A 21044-nucleotide genomic window follows, 5' to 3' on the forward strand; every position below is an offset into this window, starting at 1 on the left:
GAATTACAGAGGAAACAACTCTCATTTACACTATCGTTCTGAAGTTTTGGGTCAGTAAGATGTATTATTATTATTATTAATATTTTTGAAGAAAATAATACTTTCTAATAATTAATAATATTCAGGAAGGATGCATTTAATTGTTGACTGAAGTGACAGTGAAGACTTTACATTGTTACAAAAACGTATTTCAAATAAATACTAGGGATGGTCATGAGTTCTTGAGTACTCTGACGTGACAGCGACGATCGATCACGAAACCGGTGCTCGCCGTGACATTATTTTTTTTATTTATTATTTTTTTCTGATTGGTTTTTGCGTCATTTTGGATGGTACCTGAGGTCTGATTGGTTAGTGTTAGACTTAGACAGCATGCTGTCCAGACTGGCGAAACAAAATGAAACCATGGATTTAAAAGCGTCAGTGATGCCTAGAATCACTTTGATCATGAAAATACAGTTAAGTGCAAGAAGTGCAGTGCCAATCTGCCATATACTGTACATAACATTAGAATAAGAACACTATTGTAATAGAATGTTGCTTTAGTTGCCTGTGTTTCAGCATTGTTGTGGGAAGACAGGTGTGAATTAAGCTTCTTTGGTGGCAATGACACTTAGAGTGCTCACTCACAAAGCATGCTACAAAATATAATAATAAAAAAAACAACTTAATTGACTAAATCTGGATAAAATGACTGAAAAGAAGCCAAGGCCTAAGCCAATCACAACCAACAGCCCACTAAAATCTATGTAGGTTTCTTTCTAGATTTTAATATTGCAGTGCTTTGCAAACTGGTTATTGACATCCAGAAAATCCAAACTATTAACCACTTCAGACTTTATGGCCAACAAAGAAAGTGCGAATAGTCATTTTTGAGTCTTGTTTTCCGAAATGCGACAATGAGTGGATGGTCTTATTTTAAATAAACATCTCTATAGCTCCATGATTTTGCGAGTTGAACCGAAAATAAAGCTAAAAACACGCTCGTTTACACTCTGACCCTTTCTTGTTTGCCACTCGCTGCAAAATACAAAAGCGCAATGCTGATGCTGTGTAGTGGATTCACACATCCATGAGCGAAGCATTTTCTTTTCGTTTGAAGGGACAACGGAACACGCCTCGCACCCCCTGCACCCTTTCTCCCCCCATCAGTACTCAAAATGAAAAAAAAAAATGAACAAAAAATGCCCATCCCTAATAAATACTATTGTTTTGAAATTTCTTTTTATCAAAAAATCCAGGGGGAAACATTATATCAGATTTTTCACAAAAATATTAATCAGAACAGCTGTTTTCAACATTAATAATAAGAATTGTTTCTTGAGCACCAAATCAGCATATTAGAGTGATTTCTGAAGGATCATGTGACACTGAAGACTGGAGTAATGATGCTGAAAATTCAGTTTTGCTGTCACAGGAATAAATTACATTTTAAAATATATTCAGATAGAAAGCAATTATTTTAAATTGTAGTAATATTTCACAATATTATTGTTTTACTTTTATACTTAAAATAAAATGATCAATCATTTATATAACTGTTTCAGCTTTTCTAAGCTTTTTTTTACTCCACAGTCCATGAAATTGGTAGGTTTAGTGAACTGTGAGTTAATTGTGTATGGTGGCATAAAATCAGGCCATAGTGCTTACGTTATATAGATGTCTTCTTTCTTCTTACACAAGTATAAGAGATGTGTCATTTTTTTTAATTCACTGATTTAAAAAATCGTCATTGTGTGTTAGAAGCCGCTCTCCTGTTGTGCCCATTGTTGAACTGTTTCAATTTGCTTTTAGATGTTTTATAAAGCCAGCACTTGACAATAAGCTTTTTTTTGGTACTATTTTCACAAATAAGTGGTGAATTTTCAAAGCTCTTAGTATTCTCCCAACAGCTCATCAAAAGGTCATTTTTTTCAGGTATTACAGCATAATTGCAGTTGACTTGGTACAAAATCACCAAGTACTACAAATCACAAAACCAAAGTGTTTCACAAATACAAAGCTTTCATTTCAGGTAATTGTAATTATATTGCAGTTAACACTGGGTAAATATTATAAGCATAATGGATTTTATGTCTATTTGGTACTCAAATGATGACTCTACATTACAATAGCATACCTCTAAGGGCAGTTTACATGTATATTGTAGGCTATTGTTAGCTGTTGAATTACTGTAGCTGATTGATAAAATTACTAAACTGAAAAAAAAAAAAACTAATTTAGATGTTTGTGCAATAAATACTGTTTTTGAAATGGGAAAGTTTTGAGGTAGCAAAGTTTAATCGTACATCAAACTTTTGATTCTTCACATTAGACCCCTCCAATTTAGGCCATACTTCAACAAAAAATTGAGTTCATTAGCTTTTTATTGTGTTTACCACTAGCATACTAACACTGCATCTATTCTGTTTTCATTTTAAGTATTCTCTATTCTGAAAGTGACATTTGTCAGGCTCTTGTTATAAGGCAGTCTGGTACTACCAAGTTTCTAGGTCGAGACAATCAGAGGAGCACTTGTTGTGTGGATTAACATTTGTGAAGTGATTCGGGCTCCGGATGCTTCTCTAACCCTGCTCAAACACAGAGGTCCTGTGGGGTCCCTGATCTCTGAAAATGGCCAGGCAGGTTAATGGGAGTCAGACAGGTGACTCTGGCTCTCACCCTATGATAATGACATGCCTTTGTTCTGCCGATGGTAACGTCTCTTGACAGGAACTCTCTCAGGCTGCAGAGGTCTCATCTAATCTCAGCGCTGCTGTGCGAACCTAGTCACAATAATTTCCAGAACTGCCAAAAAAGGAAAAGAAAACAAATTAGATGTTGTTTAGCATTTAAAAGCCTTAGAAACAATTTTAGTTTTGGCAGCAGACAGTGTTACCTCAGGATTCACTAGAGGAAGATGTGGATATTTTTATTTATTTATATTGTGATTGGGGACAATGAGGAGTGCTGTGTATTTGCACATATTTTTTATTTATTTTTGGAATATGGGATAGTAAATGGAAATAGATTTTTCATTATGTCTGTGGGTCTGTGTACCTTCTGGTCATTTTATTTTCTACTGAAAAAGAATTAAAGAGAAATGAGAAACGTTTTTCTTTTTCTTTTTTCGTTTCATTTAAGAAATGGAAAAACAAGAAAAATGCATTGTGTATGCATTTGTGGGCTGCCCTGAAATGCCCCTTTTGTATGATTAGTCAACCCTCCCCTGCTTCTGTACTGTAACACGGTACATGCAAGCTCACAATTCATTTTCAATGTCAGAGGCACAGCAGGCGTGCCAAGCTTGTTCACAAGAATCCTGTGCTTACAGCACAAGATAAAAAAAAAAAAAAAATTGCAGAAAGTACATGGACCTGTGTGTCCAGGTATATTGAAGGTGGATGTTTTTCATACTGTTTTTCACCATATAAACACAAGGAATAATATTTTTAATCATTTTGTTTTATACACGTATGTTTATGCATTTGAAAGGTGCTTTTATACAAAGCAACTTGCATTGCTTTTAAGTTGTACATATTTGTCAGTTCATCCATTCCCTGAGCAATATAACCCATGGCTTACAGTTTAAGCTACATGAGCTGTATTTACCAATAAAAAAATACAAAATAATTCATATAATAGAATAAAAATGTGTAATATATTATGATAATAATTGTGACCTAATTTATATATATATAAAATTATTTTTTATATATATTTTACTAAAACATTTTACTTAAACTGACACACAGAGACTTCAGTGAACATCAGTGTTAAGGAAGTTTTAACTGATTTAATCAAATTAATCAAACTAACACAATTTTTGCTACTGAAGATTACATCAGATGCGGTATTAAAGTGTAATTGAACGACTACTAGTCGACTAGAAAAATCTTTAGTCGAGGGCAGCCCTATACACGTGCATTCACAGACATAACCGACTGTACTGTTGAACTTGTGAACTTGTGTCTTCAGATGCATCAGATGCGGTATTAAAGTGTTCATATCATAAGGAATCAAATTTTCCTTGATTATGTGATGAAAATGTTGTACTTTGAAAACATACTGTAGCTTTCACATCTCAAAATATTCTTCCTAGGGAGATTTATTGAAACTTTGCTGCAACGGACTTCCACAGGTTTCTAACATCAGACTCCGACAGAAGGATACATGTATAATATAATATTTAACAGTGCTTTCTTATTTCACATTCAAACTTGATGCATCACATTTTTTTATATGTTATCCATTTTTATTAAATTATTTGTTATAAATAAATAAATAAATAAATAAATATATTTTAATATATTAAAGGGGACCTATTATGCAAAATTCACTTTTACATGGTGTTTGAACATAAATGTCTGTTGATGTACACAACCACCTTATAATGATACAAATCCACCCACTCCTTTTTTTAATCCCCATAAAACCTCAACATTCTAATAGAACAAACCGTTTTAATTTTCTGAGCAATGTGTCGTCACATTGTGCAGGCCCCGCCCTCAACTGCTGACAGACTCTGCCGTATTAGCATAATTTCCACATTGAGCGAGTTGTACACTCTCCGACATCGTTCAAAGACTTCATTTACTCCTGACATCTGAGCCGCTGAAGACGCAGTGGATTAGTTTTGTTTTTGAAGTGCACCACAGATCTAATATGCACATGTAGGGCTGCCCCCTAATAGTAACTAGAAGAGTCTTGGTCGACCAAGATTTTATTAGTCGGATAGTCGCAGAAAAAAAAAAACTCCACAGGAAGTGGCGAAGTCACTCAGTCTGTGAGGGAGAGATCATTAACAGCAGGAAATCCAAGCATTCAGCTATCATTCATCGACCTCAAATATGGCTTATCACTTGAAACATGTAAGTAGTAGCAATTTTACAAGTCCGCTCCCTCTAATGTTAGCCTAGTCCTAGATAAATGTGTGCTATTATTAGGCGCATATCCATGTTTGTGCGTAGAGCACGCTTTACTGCATGACATGGAGGCGCAGGTGCGATTACTTGCATTTAACTTAAAATACTCTGTCATTTTGGTCATACAGATAAGAGTAATGCAAACTGTAAAGGGTCCACTTTATTTCTGTAAACTCACAATAACAGCAAAACGTTGTGCTTTTGTAAAATAATGAAAAATCAGGATGCGCTTTCTGCTGTCTCGGTCTCAGGGAACTTGAGCACCTAACAAACATCAACCAAAACTCAGCGTATACTTGCCTCACAGACACAAAATATATCTATAGAAAGCTTGAAATGTCTACTTTTAGATGAACCAATTCAAATGGACATTAAATATTCTCAGATTATGTAATCTGTATGAAACATGCATATAGGCGCGTCCACTACTGCAGGGATGACGACGAGTCGGCATCATTGACTTAATCTCTGCAACCGAAAACACAGAAAACATTATCAATAAATTATTAAAATGTTTTGACAGTCCTCTTTCTGTTTTTTCACGACACACTCTTAATTATTACGTTTGCTGGTGAGGCAAGCTTTATGCGTGCGCTTGAGCACTGATTAGGCTAAGTATTATATATAGGCAATAAAAGGCTCATTATTATGATTTATGGCTTATTAATATAAACGCACGATTAGTCGATGTAACGTGTAACGAAGAAGGAGGCGGGAACCAGCGAACGTTTACCAACTTTAATAATCATAAAATAAACAAACAGCAAAACGAAAGTAAATGGCGGCAGTCCCTCACGTCTGCCGCACACACAAACATAATAAAACATAACATAAAGTCCAGGCCTGGTCCTATCTCGTCCTTCACTGTCGTCGCTCCTCCTTTTATGCTTCCGGTGCTCCTCCGTGAGAGATACGAGACTGGTGCCAAGCACAGGTGACGCTCTTTAGCAATCACGCCACCGGCCTCGCGCCATTCCCTCACGGCTCTCGCCCCGCCCAAATGAACAAATGAACAACTACTAGTCGACTAGAAAAATCTTTAGTCGAGGGCAGCCCTATACACATGCATTCACAGACATAACTGACATAACTGTACTTGTGAACTTGTGTCTTGTTAGTATTTGGCAGAGTATCCGATGCATGCAGGAGCTGTGAATAATGGAAGCGCTATTCTGGATAGGGGGCAGGGAACAGAAGCTCATTTGCATTTAGAGACGCATGCATGAAAACAGCATGTTTTTGCATGCACTCAAAAATGGTACAAAATGGTATAATAAAAATTTACAAAATGGTATAATAAATGATCTATGTGGTATTTTGAGTTGAAACTTCACAGACACATTCTGGGGACACCTGAGACTTACATTACATCTTGAAAAACAGGGCATAATAGGTCCCCTTTAAAATCTAAAATGTTTGGTATCACTTTACAATAAGGTCTTATTAGCTAATGCATTAACTAACGATGAGCAATACATTTGTTACAATATTTTTTCATGTTTGTTAATGTTACATTGTTAGTTCATGTTAGCTCTTTTGATTTTAATAATGTATTAGTAAATGTCAAAAAAAAATTAGCATTAACTGTGATAACAAATGCTTTAGAAGTATTGTTCAATGTTAGGTCATGTTAACTAGTGTAGTTAACTAATGTTAACAAATGGAACCATACTGTAAAGTGTGAATATTTAAAACTTAAACAATTATTTGATATTTTTTAACATATAATATGATTGTTAATGTGTGTTTTCTGTGAAATTCTGCTCTAATTTAATCTAAGTTTGCATTGCTCTGTGTTCAATATTGTTCTTGTCTTATGCTATAAGCGTGATACACATACGAATCTGTTCTTTGAAAGGTCTGGTTTTAAATATGTCAGTTTTCTGTGTGTTTTTTTGTTGGGCAGAGAGCAGATGTAGGTATGTCAGCCCTGACCATCACCCCTGAGCGGGAGAGCGTGGTAGACTTCACCACACGCTACATGGACTACTCCGTCGGTGTGTTGCTGAGGAAGGCGGAGAGGACAGTGGATATGTTTGCATGCCTGGCCCCCTTCGACCTGTCTCTGTGGGCATGTATAGCCGGCACGGTGCTCCTGGTGGGCACTCTGGTGTATCTTCTCAACTGGTTGAACCCTCCCAGACTGCCGATGGGCTCGGTCTCCTCCACGACCCTCTACAACTCCATGTGGTTTGTCTACGGCTCCTTCGTTCAGCAGGGTGAGTATGTGCGTGAGCGTGTGATATGCTTTGTGCTGGAAGAAGAAAAGAGATTCAAGAGCGAGAAAAAGTAGAGATATCGAGAACAGCAGGGCAGAAAGATAATTTTAAGTGCTCACTTTCTGTTTAAAGTGTGTCCGTGTGTAATGCTAGATGTGTGTGAGTGTTTTGTGCACCAAAGATTATATGTGACAAAGGGAGAAAATTACAGAGATAGAGAGAGTCAAGGGAAAGTGAAAAATTATACGCAAATCATATCTGCACTTTCTGGTTTTCTTTCAAATTCTTAAAGGGTCAAAAGCTGTTTTTTGGACAAAAGATAGAAAAAAAATCAAAATCTGTGTGCAGGAAAAGGGAGGGGTAATCTTCAGAAAAAGGAAACAAGCAAAAAAAGAGAGTGAGTAAAAAAAAGAGAGAAAGAGGGAAAGAGGAAAACTGCGTCAGTCACTGTGAGGGTTTTGTATCCTCAACATGTTGAGCGAACATCAATTGATGTCATTAATTACCAGCAATATTTTGTCATGTTTTGCTACAGACTGCTTGTGAAGGCAAATTCCAATTTTACGGCTGTGACATATGCAGTCACAATGTGAAATGTAGCTTCTGGAAGGAAGTACTAATAGCAAACCATTTGTATGCACTTTTCTAAACCCCTGCAGATCCCACTGTAGATTTTCTCTTACCTGTTTGGAGTTGTAAACAGTAGAAACTTTACTGTTTTAATATATGACGTGAAATGCACAATCTAGAAGCAACAATATCTTCAGAATGAAAGTTTGGTTCTTCATAGAACAGAACATTTTTTTGTGATTGTTGTCTTTTTAGGAAAATATGGACATAGTTCTGAAAGAGGTGTTAAAAGAATAGTCCGGAATATTAGTCTGCTGTCACTCTAAGAACTAATGCACGGATCCAATATAATGATACGCATCTGTTTTCTTTCTTTTTTTTTTTTTTTTACGTTCACGTAAGCCAAATGTAACTGTTTACGAGGATACTCAAGCACAAATAGAGGCGGAAGAGAACAGAATTTGTTGTTCGTGTGTATCTACGAGGCTCTGTGTATGCGCACAAAAAACAGCGTGCGAGTTCCAAATTGGGTTCTCTTTCACATCTTCTTGCACTTAAATGGTTTAAATTTGATTGCATGTTTAAACTGATAGGATGTAAAACACATGCAAATGATAAACTTTCACTCTATGATAGTTAATCCGAGAATCACGTGCATTTCGAACCTTGGCACCTGGTCCGTACAGATCACGTATCCTTATATATGATATCTCACATCCTGTGACTATTGCGGATCCGCACATCACGATACCAATGCTAAAATGATATATTGTGCAGCCCTATATTTTATGTAAACATAGTAAAAACAAATTACAGTGTATCGGAGGTAATAAGCCTATAAATTCAATTACGTTTCCTGTTGATATTTTTAATTATGAATATGTCCTGTGTAAACGAGCACATAGATGGTGTATAAACATGACTATGGGAGATACTTATTGATAAATTAAAGTAAAAAAAAAAAAAATAGATGATTAGATCCCTCATTTGAAACCATCAAACATGTATGGTACATTTTGTTTTATCTGTGCACAACTCGTGTGGTGGATAAACAATAACATTTTGTTTAAAAATTATATTAGAAAGCATTATAACGTTAAAATTAAGACCTAAATGAGGTTACGTTCCTTGGGTAAACACTTCATTATCCCATGGTAAGGTTGACATTTACATGGAATTGCACTTAACCAAAAATCAGTAAATTTACATGAGCGGGTTATAATGATGATGATTATAATAAGACAGCCTAATTGCTCCCTTGTATCTGGGTCCATTTCTTTTCTAATTGCAATCTATGCTTCTTTTTAAAACGCGCTCATTATGGTGAGAAATCAGTTTATTAATGCGCTTTCATCAGACCAGTGAACCGAGTTCGGTGTCTTTTTAGGATGAAATTGTTTAAATGGAGCTGATTACAAACTGTGGAATAGGCTATGGCACAAGAAGCAAGCAAAGACGGAAACGCATACACACATTTGTGCTGTGTGCTTACATACATTCCCCCAACCACTTACAGTAAAACATCACTATCATTCTTTTGTCTTGCAGTCCTGTTTGATGTTCTGTGGAGAGCTGGTTGTACAAATACACCCGATCTCTAAAACGAGAAGTGAGTAGGGAGAGAAGGGACGTAGCTGGAATGGCATAGCTAGAGTCGGTCTCTTTGATGAGTCACTTTCATCTCTGCCTCTCTCCCCTGGCCCTGATGCTTCTTGACTTTTTGTTTTATATATCCCCCTTAAACAAATGTAATTTTCACATTGCTTTCTTTGCTCCTGTATCTTATACATTACATTTTTAGCTCATTAAATGTCATGTGAACTTCATTTCAGTATTTTTGCATATTGTTGGACCTTTGCAGTTCATGGAAAATGATTGGAGTAAATGTTAAAATACTTGTAAAATGTAAAATGCCACAACATGTAAAATCATGTCTACAACTTTACAACTTTGTTACCATGACAATGTAAAACTGTAAAAACTAAAATCATCATAAAAAAGATTTGAAACAACTTCACACCTCAAATAGGATTTAATGAAATAAAACAAGAATTATTTCATTTAAAGAATTATTTAATAATAAGTATTATTGCAAGTGTTTTTATAAAATTAGCTTGACGTTTCTTCTTTTAAATCTCACTTCCATTTTAAGTGCCTTACTGCAACTTTGATTTTTGCTTTTTTTGTTTGTTTTTTTTTTTAAGAAAACTATGGATTGAGCTTAAATTATATTGGTTCTAATTTTTTTTTTTTTTTTTTTAAAGGACCTAAAACAAAACCAGCTGAGAACCACTGTGATAATTTAACAATATTTCTTATGTTTTTTGTTTGTTTGTTTCAGTCTTTAACTGTTGCAATGATTTGTAAAGCCTATGACACAGATAACACATGCTGAGTAAACTAAGCCCCCAGTTGGTTTTGAATGGTTTTGAATTAAAGGAGTTTTTTTTTTTAAATCCCAGAAGATTTGGTGGAAATGTTCCTTTATCTGTGTGCATTTGTAAGTAAAACGTGTAAATTCGTAATTAATGCCAGGCTCCCTGATGTCTTAAGCTTACTAAAGGAACTGCTTTAATTAACTGAGAAAAAGCATTTGTGCTATAAGATCTTTGAAGCCACCCGCTGATCACTCCATAACCTTTCTTGCATGTACTGTAGCACTGTAATTCACATTTTTCCCTTCTCCCTTTATAATGCCCAGTAATCCTGATAAGAACTTTCATAAACAACACTTTTGTACTGTTTAAGTATAGACACTGCAACACCATACTGTCACAAAGTCACAAAGATGAAGATTAAGTGGAATAAACTTTAATGATGAAGCTCAGAAGATAATACAGGATATCAAACGAAACACAACATTACATAGAGAATGGACCAGGAATGCAGGAAAACAGGGTATATACACACAGGGACTAACGAGATGATTAACAGAACGTGAACGTCCTGACTAATTAGACAAACTGGGTCAAATGACAGGCATAGGGAAGACAGAACCTAAATTTAATGAAAACATGATCATAACAGTACATAACTGTGACAGAAGCTCCCCCTCCCAGAAGGCGTGTCCTCACGCCATAAAGAGTACATCATAGGAGGGAGAGGGCTCTGAAGGAGGACGAGGAACTGGAGAGGGGCAAAACAAAAGTCCAAGGGGGAGTGGAGGGTGGGAGGAGCCAAGGGGGAGCCTGGAGCAGGAGGAGTCAGATGCAGGTGCAGAGATCAGCCATGACGAAGCCCCGGGGTGGAGTTGAAGGCGGGAGGAGCCATGGTGGAGACTTGAGAGGCAACACCCTGGGGACGGCCAATGGAGACGCCACTGGAGATGAAGATCCAGATGGAGCAGACACGGCAAAGAGCCCACACGACATTGCTGGCACAGGAGACCAAGGTGGAGCCATGGTAATGAGCATCTGAGGTGGAACATCGAAACCTGAAGACTGAGGCGCAGCCGGTGAGGCTGAGGACAAAGGTGGAGCCGTGGGGAAGGTGGAGCCAGACAGAACTGAAGGTGCAGGCAAGATAATGTCTGACCAAGGCAGAGCCTGTGGGACGAGGGAACCCGGTGGAGTCGTAAGGCTGAAGGTTTCCGGTGGAGCCGAGGGAGGGAGCAGCCAAGGCAGAGACGATGCTTTGACAGGCCGCGGTGGTGTGTTGGGTTCAAAGGCTGGAGGCAGAACCAGGGGATCCTCTGGACTAGGTGGAGCTGATGGCTTGAAGCACTTAAGCAGATCCATATGGTTTAGGTGCAGGAGATGAAGAGGGGCTGAAGGGTACCAGAGGAGGCGGTGCTGAGGAACTGGCTGTTAGCAGAGACAGGAGAGGGAGGCTGGGAGGACTCACGGGAAATTCAGGGCTGGACGTAACCAGTGGGGATACAGGGCAGGGCTTTCCTCCCAGCCTTCATACTCCACAAACCCTCCCTCGTTAATGATCGATGTTGCGGGCTCACACACCTGGTCAGACACACCTTGTGGTTTAGGCTCTGGGGCGATGACTCTTTCCGTCCTCTTTTCAGGCTCGGTCTCGTTGGTCATGGCAGGCTGAAGTCTACGGTCTGCGGTGGGCTCTCGTATCTCCATCGTGTTGGGTGTCAGTGGTGGATGGCTGGTCTTTGGATATGAAGTGGGGCTGGTGTTGTCCTCTTGTTGTCAAGCCAATGGTGAACGGTGAATTGGTTTTCACTAGCACCCACTCCATGAATGCTGCTAAATTTTTCCTGGGACCGTCCACTGTAATGCGTGCCTTGGACCGCTCACTCAGACCGGCATAGTTGAATGAACAGAGAGAGTGGTCCGGGAAGTGCGTCTGGCACGCAAAATGGAGGAAGTCCTTTGTTTGTTCTTCCAGCAGACGGTCTCTCTGCTCCAGGCAGAGAAGTTGGTAGGCTAGTAGATCCATTGGGAAAAACACAAAAAAATTAAAGGGAAATGCTGCAAAAAAAAAAAAAAAAAAAAAAAAAAAAAAAATCACTGTTTGAGCCGTACTTCTGTCACAACTGGGTTTTGTTAAACTCACGAAGATGAAGAAGATTAAGTAGAATAGTCGTTAATGACAAAGCTCAGAAGATAATACAGGATATCAAACGAAACAGAACATTACATAGATGAGAACGGACCAAGAATGCAGGAAAACTCAGGGTATATATACTCAGGGACTAACGAGATGATTAACAGAACAGGTGAACATGATGACTAATTAGACAAACTGGGTCAAATGACAGGCATAGGGAAGACAGAACCTAAATACAATTAAAAACATGACCATAACAGAACATAACTGTGACACATACAGATGTTTACCTGTTCAAAATGTGACAGTGCATCAGTACTGTACATTTTATTGTAGCATGTTATTTTTCTCTATTAAATTCATATACAGAATATTTTCTGTTTGCTACCACATTCAACATGGGCAGTTTCCAGGGCTTAAGCCCCAAATGTTTTTAGTAAAGTCTCGGATGGTTTTTTATATATATATAATTGACTTATGTTTCCCAGAAAGTTTTCAATCCCAGTAATTTTGTCACAAATAAAATCATTCAAAGCTGCAATCTGCTCTGGGAATCAGATGTATTTATAATTGTAGTTTATTCTGCAGATGAAAGCTCATTTAAATTATTGCTCAAGCCTTCTGTTGTGCAGACATCCCCAAATAAATCGGTCGTTCTTGCAAAACCTGCAAACTTTAGAAGGTCCAGAAGCTATTTTTCTGAAGAGAGTTCATCTTAACAGAATGCTAAATTCTAAACAGTCTTAACACTCAACTATGGTAAGATGAAAGGGACAAACTTCTCTCTTTTTTTAACTGCTGTGTTTAAAATAAAAACAACTTCTGCTATTTATTTTATATAATATTACAGTATTTGTTGATATTTTAAATTAGCTTTTTCTATTTACAGTTTTCATTTTAACTTTATATAATTTCTTTTTGTTTTAGTTTTAATAATTGTACTACTTCAACTTACACTTATTTATATCATTTAGTATCAAGGCAACATTTCTAATTTTAAAATTTTTCTAATATTTACATTTTTAATCTAAAATATTTTATTTTTCGATTACCGAGAACAATTTTTTAACAGTTTTAGTGAACAATAACAACGATGAACAACCGTGAGTGCCCCCCACAAGGCTGTCGACTTCGACTTCTTGTAACATGAGCCCTTTTCTCTCTTTAAACTGGTAAATACACAAATGTGATGTTCACACAAGCAAGGGCATTCCATCTTTTTACTGACAAGTTGCCATTCATTCATCTGTAACAAAATCATTAACTGGGTCAATGAGATGATGTGCAAATTTTTGTGTCCAAGTGCATTATTTCCTTTTAAAATGTTTGGGCACTCACGTAATGTAAGTGTATTCTTTCACATACATTTTGTGTATCCACTGAAACAGGAAAGTCCTGATTATGTTTGATAGTAGATCTCAAGTGTGTTTTCTCTTGCATTTCATAAGTCATCGCAGAGATGGGTTAATTCAGAGTGCTGTGGAATCAGAATAGAATGAGGTAAAACAGTCTACTGGGAGGTGGAAAAAATAGAAAGATGGAGATTTGACAGGTTCAGTAACTCTACCTTCTTGCAATTAGATGAGTTTCTGTTGCACACAGATGCAAAATACAATTCGATCTGTATGTTTTTTCAGATACACATACAGACATTGTTAATGTGTGCAGCATTCTCTCCCGTTGCCCCCAGGTTGTGTTCACACATCTGTTTAACTCGACCCCCACCCCTCAAACCAACCCTTACATGCATACACACACTAAAAAGTGTGGCGTCATAATGAATATGAGGGCCACAGGCTCCTATCAATGCTTTCATCTCGGCTCTTCTCTCTTATTCCTTTCATCTTCATTCTGACTGAGCTCCCCCTCGCTCCACCATCAAGTCTGAAATATGAAAAGTGCATTCTCGAATGTTGTAGATTTCACTCTCTTTTTTCAGCCGCGTCATACGTCAGTCTGAAGAGAGACATTATAATGGCTTTGAAGAACCCTGTTTTTGTCTGACACTTAGAGAGGAGAACAGAACAAGCTATTTTTTTTTTCTTTTTTCGTTCTTTTTTTTTCCATACCACATGTCCTTTGCCTTATCGCTGTCACACAGAGACCCAGCGCTGGGTTCCTCAGCATGGCGCAGGATTTGCTCTGACTACCATTAGCTTTAATCTGTACAACCACGGGCAAACCAGCACACAAACACCCTCAGTGGCTTGCGGGTCTTTGCCTTCCCAGTGTTTGAGCTCACAGACAGCCGCTCACAGACATGGACAGGAAAAGTCAAGCCCTAGATGACCCTTCAGCCAAAAATTAGACAAACTAAGAAGATGTTCTTTGCAGGAACTGCGTCAAATCCTGTCGCAAATATTGCCCTCAAGGGTTGCAAGCTTTGAAAGGTTTCAGAGGGAAGATTTTTTTAAAAGCTAGGGATCTTCAGCTTTTAAGGCCAAGGAACCCCTGTTGGGTATTATTTAAAACTGGGTGTTGCATTTTAAGCGTGACCTATAGCAGCATGTGTTTAGTAACATAGAAATGTATTCCATATATATATACAGGTGCTGGTCATATAATTAGAATATCATCAAAAAGTTGATTTATTTCACTAATTCCATTCAAAAAGTGAAACTTGTATTTTATATTCATTCATTACACACAGACTGATATATTTCAAATGTTTATTTCTTTTAATTTTGATGATTATAACTGACAACTAAGGAAAATCCCAAATTCAGTATCTCAGAAAATTAGAATATTGTGAAAAGGTTCAATATTGAAGACACCTGGTGCCACACTCTAATCAGCTAATTAACTCAAAACACCTACAAAGGCCTTTAAATGGTCTCTCAGTCTAGTTCTGTAGGCTATACAATCATGGGGAAGACTGCTGACTTGACAGTTGTCCAAAAGACGACCATTGACACCTTGCACAAGGAGGGCAAGACACAAAAGGTCATTGCAAAAGAGGCTGGCTGTTCACAGAGCTCTGTGTCCAAGCACATTAATAGAGAGGCGAAGGGAAGGAAAAGATGTGGTAGAAAAAATTGTATAAGCAATAGGGATAACCGCACCCTGGAGAGGATTGTGAAACAAAACCCATTCAAAAATGTGGGGGAGATTCACAAAGAGTGGACTGCAGCTGGAGTCAGTGCTTCAAGAACCACTACGCACAGACGTATGCAAGACGTGGGTTTCAGCTGTCGCATTCCTTGTGTCAAGCCACTCTTGAACAACAGACAGCGTCAGAAGCGTCTCACCTGGGCTAAAGACAAAAAGGACTGGACTGCTGCTGAGTGGTCCAAAGTTGTTCTCTGATGAAAATAAATGTTACATTTCCTTTGGAAATCAGGGTCCCAGAGTCTGGAGGAAGAGAGGAGAGGCACACAATCCACGTTGCGTGAGGTCCAGTGTAAAGTTTCCACAGTCAGTGATGGTTTGGGGTGCCATGTCATCTGCTGGTGTTGGTCCACTGTGTTTTCTGAGGTCCAAGGTCAACGCAGCCGTATACCAGGAAGTTTTAGAGCACTTCCTGCTTCCTGCTGCTGACCAACTTTATGGAGATGCAGATTTAATTTTCCAACAGGACTTGGCACCTGAACACAGTGCCAAAGCTACCAGTACCTGGTTTAAGGACCATGGTATCCCTGTTCTTAATTGGCCAGCAAACTCGCCTGACCTTAACCCCATAGAAAATCCTATGGGGTATTGTGAAGAGGAAGATGCGATATGCCAGACCCAACAATGCAGAAGAGCTGAAGGCCACTATCAGAGCAACCTGGGCTCTTATAACACCTGAGCAGTGCCACAGACTGATCGACTCCATGCCACGCAGCATTGCTGCAGTAATTCAGGCAAAAGGAGCCCCAACTAAGTATTGAGTGCTGTACATGCTCATACTTTTCATGTTCATACTTTTCAGTTGGCCAAGATTTCTAAAAATCCTTTCTTTGTATTGGTCTTAAGTAATATTCTAATTTTCTGAGATACTGAATTTGGGATTTTCCTTTGTTGTCAGTTATAATCATCAAAATTAAAAGAAATACACATTTGAAATATATCAGTCTGTGTGTAATGAATGAATATAATATACAAGTTTCACTTTTTGAATGGAATTAGTGAAATAAATCAACTTTTTGATGATATTCTAATTATATGACCAGCACCTGTGTATATCTATATATATATATATATATATATATATATATTATTTTTATTTATTTTTTATTTTAATTTTACTATTTTAATGTATTCAAAAAACAATCATTATTAATACATAGCCATATATTTTAAATACGTTTTTAAATATTATATATAACATATAAATATAAAATACTAATGTATTTTTACAATATAAGCCCTAAGTATATATATTTTTTTTTTTTCGATGCATGTGCAGTTTTAAGCAATCTCGAGTTACAACCCATGAAAACATCTTTTTATTCTTTCATGCTAGAGTTGTAGAAATGAGGGTACTTTCTAACCTCTTTGCACAGTCTCGCGTCTATGTAGGCCTCCATTGTCGCTGTAGCTTGCATGCGTTCCGGTCTATTCTGTTTATGCAGTTTTTCTTTGACTACCACCTTGTGGATAAACTAATTACTGCAAAAAAAAAATTAAATGCGCATGTGCGACCTGTGCGTACAAGTACACGCAGTTACAAAAATCCGGCGGTGCGCAGACAGGACGCGCGTACTCTTCTGATGACAAAATTTGCGTTAGGCGCTCTGTACGCTGACCCTCGCGTACACGTAAAAAGTGAACTATACTTTGGGCTATACACTGGTACACTTTGCAATAAGGTTAAATTCATAAGCATTACTTAATGCATTTGATATCATGAACTAACAATGACCATTTTTACAGCATTTATTAATCTTGGTTAATGTCAATTTAAATAGACCATTGTTTATTGTCAATTTGTGTTCGTTCATAATACATTAATGTTACTTTGCATTAATGTGAACAGATACTCTTTAATGTGGGAGGGATGATGAAACGGGTAACACTTTACAATAAGGTATGCATAACTAGCATTAACTAACACTGTCTTAGTTAATTAACTAAGATTAATAAATGCTTTAGAAATATTATTGTAACCTTATTTTAAAGTGTTTGCTTTTTTAATGCATATTTTCATTTATTCATAAAAATTAGTTTCAGATCAAACAATAATTGGCGGATCTCCTGCCGTACCGTCATTGAGCAACACATCGCCTCCACTGGCCTTACTCTTTCCTACACATGAAACTGATTTCATCATCCTCCAACCCTACTGTGCATAGAGAGGAGATGTAATGCATGCAACATTGGAACATAACTCAGCATTATATGATTCATTGTGATTCGTGAATGTGTAAGGGAGATTATTCTATAATTTCAGACCTTGCTGCGAATCGCCACTGGGATCCAAGATGTAAGCCACCTCACAGCAGTGCTTCCACAGTACACAGCTCGACATGCTATAAGCATAAATATGCTTTCACACAAACATAATTTGCACACACACACACTGTCTGATATAGAACACTCCTGAGAAATGTACTGAAAGCTTTTTTTACACAGTATATTAAGTTCCCAGCTCTTTTTCTTTTCTTTTTTTTTTTTTTTAATATTGCAGTAATCGTTTAATTCAGACTTTTTTTTTCTTGCTTGCCTTCTTTGAGCTGAGGAAGTGGTGGGTATCATTTGCGCTTTGCTTATGGTCTTGTTACACCTCTCATGTTCACATACCGTGTAAACTTAATATCAACACAATATTGCTAGTTACACTACCATTCAAAAGTTTGGGGTTGGTAATATTTTTAAATATTTTTGAAAGAAGTCTCTTATGCTTACCAAAGCTGGATTTATGTGTTCAAATACAGTAAAAACAGTAATATTTTCAAATATTATTACAATGAAAAAACTTATTTTTTATCAGTCATTACTCTTCAGTGTCACATGATCCTTTAGAAATCATAATATGTTGATGTGGTGTTCAAGAAACATTTCTTATTATCAGTGTTGAAAACAGTTAGTATTTTTTTATAGAAACTATTGTGATACTTTTTTTTAGAAAGTTCAAAAGAACAGCATTTATTTGAAATAGAAATTTCATCTCCAAGCAGCGTGCAGTAGTGGTGTTCCTGAATGAATTAGTGTATTTGATTGAATCGGTTGAGCAAATTATTCAATAACTCACTCATAGACAGTCACTTAGCACCACCTACTGGTATAACAATGCAACCTGCAGAAAGAGTCCACAGAATGCCCAGACTGTCATCATCCTTGTGGAACGAGCAAACAAAGACAAGCAAATATACTAAATACAACAAAAACATTATAATTTAAATGAGCCAAAAACATGTGGTAGAGGGACTTGAATTGTTGAATCAGTTTTTATTGTTCATTTATATGATCCATCCAAATGAATTGATTCACTGGAATGAATCAGACTTTCCAATGCTACATATGAGAGAGCATGGAACGTTAGTTGTGTGTTTTTGAATATTATCAATCAAGATTCAAACAGCATTTGGTCATGCTACACCGCACTGCTTGTTACTAGAAAAGCTACATTAGTTTGAAAACAGCTGAACTACTTTCAATCTACTGAAAAATGAAGGTAAGTGGCTACTTTTTGTTCGTTTCTCCTCAGCATTGGTTAGGACACAAACTCGTTGTATATACAGTAACACCACACACACAAACCTGTGGTTCTCTTCGCTCCCAGTAGAGTCTCTTGTCAAGGCTGTTTCTTGTATAATTGGGGCAGATCTATTTCAAGTGGATACTGTTACACAGTTATGAGAGAATACAGTGGTGAGAACAAAGATAAAAAGAGGAGAGCAGTTGAGTGAAGCTATTCGAGGGAGACAAGACTCGTCCTCACTCATTCTCCCCTCTCGCAGGGAGCCCCACACAGCCCATGCGAAAGATTACTCATTTCCAGCCTCACCTCACTTTTCTCCTTTCATTAGTCTGGCCCGTTTAGACAGCCAGAGAGGTGCCGAGCCCCTCGGCTGCATGGAGTCGTAATTATTACTGACATGCTCAGCCTGCCCCGCCTCCCCGCTGACCTAAACTAGAGGAGTGTGGAGGGGAGGGTCGACTCTACCCGTCACACTGTATGACCGTAAGCTGATCTCAACGCTGACATCTTATTTGTTTCACCTAATCAGACTGGGGGTGGCACTTGACAAAAGGTGGCAAACAGGGAGCAAGGGGGCATAATTAGTTATTTTGCCTTTCCTCTCAACAAAGGAAACTGTTGTCAGATAGAATGGTCACTTCCATTTCATCAGTGTTTTAGTTTTGTTGTTTTATGGCCTACTCAGCTAACAATATTTTGGTTCCCAGAATTGTTCTGTGAATGTTTGTGTTTGGTTCTTAGAACGTTCTCAGAATAGACATCCTAATGTTCTCTGTTTTCTTTACGCAAATAGGAATGTTCCATTTAGGTCTGGAGAACGTTCTCCTAAAGTCCCCTCTCTAAAAAACAACAACGACAAAATTAACACAACAGTTTGCATCAGTTCTTTTGAGTTATGAATTTACGTTCAACCAACAAGCTACATTGAGTTAGAGGAACTTAAAAATTTGTAGCATAAACTAATTTTTAAGTTGATTACTCAAAAAAATTAAGTTATTCCAACTACTAGAGTTGTAGCCCTGGAACCAATTAATCTTATCTATTTCAGTTCAAATTAACAGCTATCATAGCACATGCTAACATAACTTATTTAACATGTATATTTAATGAACAAGTAAGATATTACTTGTCACTGGCATTAGCCCAGTCATTGCTTATAGAGTCAATATAGTGTTCACCTTCATGTATCTACTCTTCAGCACAATGGTAACCACAAAAACTTCAACATTACAGAAACTCTTTTAAATATCAAAGATAACAGCATTAAACACTAACAGGTCTTTCCCTTCACTAAAAACAAATAAATTAACACTTAAATTACAACATTTATTCTTCTTATCCAGTCCTATGCTGCAAAGCATGCTGGGAACTAGAAATCCACTGCCTAATTTCTGAAGTTACTACAACCTTTTTTTTTTTCTTTTTTTTTTTTAAGGCAATTAACGCAGAAATTTGAGTTTAAATACAGACTATATTGATGTAATGATCAACATTATTATGTCAACAGAACTCTACAAAATAATGTTTGCAACTTAAACGGTTTAATTAAAACAATAAATTTGAATTTTTTACATTCAACCATGCATTTATTTAAGTTGTGGCAACAGGTCCCCTGAATTACTTTTTAAAGTGTAATTGGTAAATAATGACAGTTATAAGCAAGCATAAGTAGAATTTTGTAGGTTCAAAACTTGGTGTTTTGTTGTTTTCTGTCAGCTAACAATATTTGGTTCCAAGAACATTCTGGGAATGTTAGATTTTGGTCCTCAGAACATTGGACATCCAAAGGTTTGGAGAACATTCCTCTAACATTCTTCAGTCGCCTAACACCGTGTCCTAACCAGACGCGATAAGATAAGATTCCAGTGATGAGCAATTGTCCACACTAGACGCAACGCGACAATGAGAAGCGATAAAATCAATCAAAAACCACAGCCAATCAGAAGAGAGTGTTTGCGGGCTCTCTTGGCAAGAGCACAGCAGACATAATGAAATGGGCAAGGGTAAAATGGGTAAAATTCATAAATATTACACCATTTAAACATTATTTAAAGTACATACGAAGTGCCTGAACCAATCTTTGTCATAGAATACACTTGTTTGTTCACACTGAGTTGACAGTTTGAACGTTCTTGTACCCATTTATTTATTTTCAAGATCTGAGGTGAATTATAGCCAGTGTTGTTTTCATTACAGCTAAAAAGCAGGGAACACAGA

At 37.3% G+C, this 21044-nt stretch overlaps 1 protein-coding gene across 5 annotated transcripts in view; it reads left to right on the top strand.

The window, feature by feature from the left end:
• The window catches only part of grid2 (glutamate receptor, ionotropic, delta 2), a 434613-nt gene that overhangs the window by 335996 nt on the left and 77573 nt on the right, over positions 1 to 21044 (top strand). For all 5 annotated transcript variants that reach the window (XR_007931154.1, XR_007931155.1, XM_051901960.1 and 2 more), the window contains one exon: positions 6811 to 7123. Coding sequence is in view for 3 of the 5 variants with exons in the window: in XM_051901960.1 (XP_051757920.1) it covers positions 6811 to 7123 (313 nt within the window). In the remaining 2 variants the exon portion in view is untranslated. The remainder of the gene's footprint in view (positions 1 to 6810; positions 7124 to 21044) is intronic.

This window comes from Ctenopharyngodon idella, chromosome 8 (genome assembly GCF_019924925.1).
Source record: "Ctenopharyngodon idella isolate HZGC_01 chromosome 8, HZGC01, whole genome shotgun sequence".
NCBI classification, from domain to species: domain Eukaryota; kingdom Metazoa; phylum Chordata; class Actinopteri; order Cypriniformes; family Xenocyprididae; genus Ctenopharyngodon; species Ctenopharyngodon idella.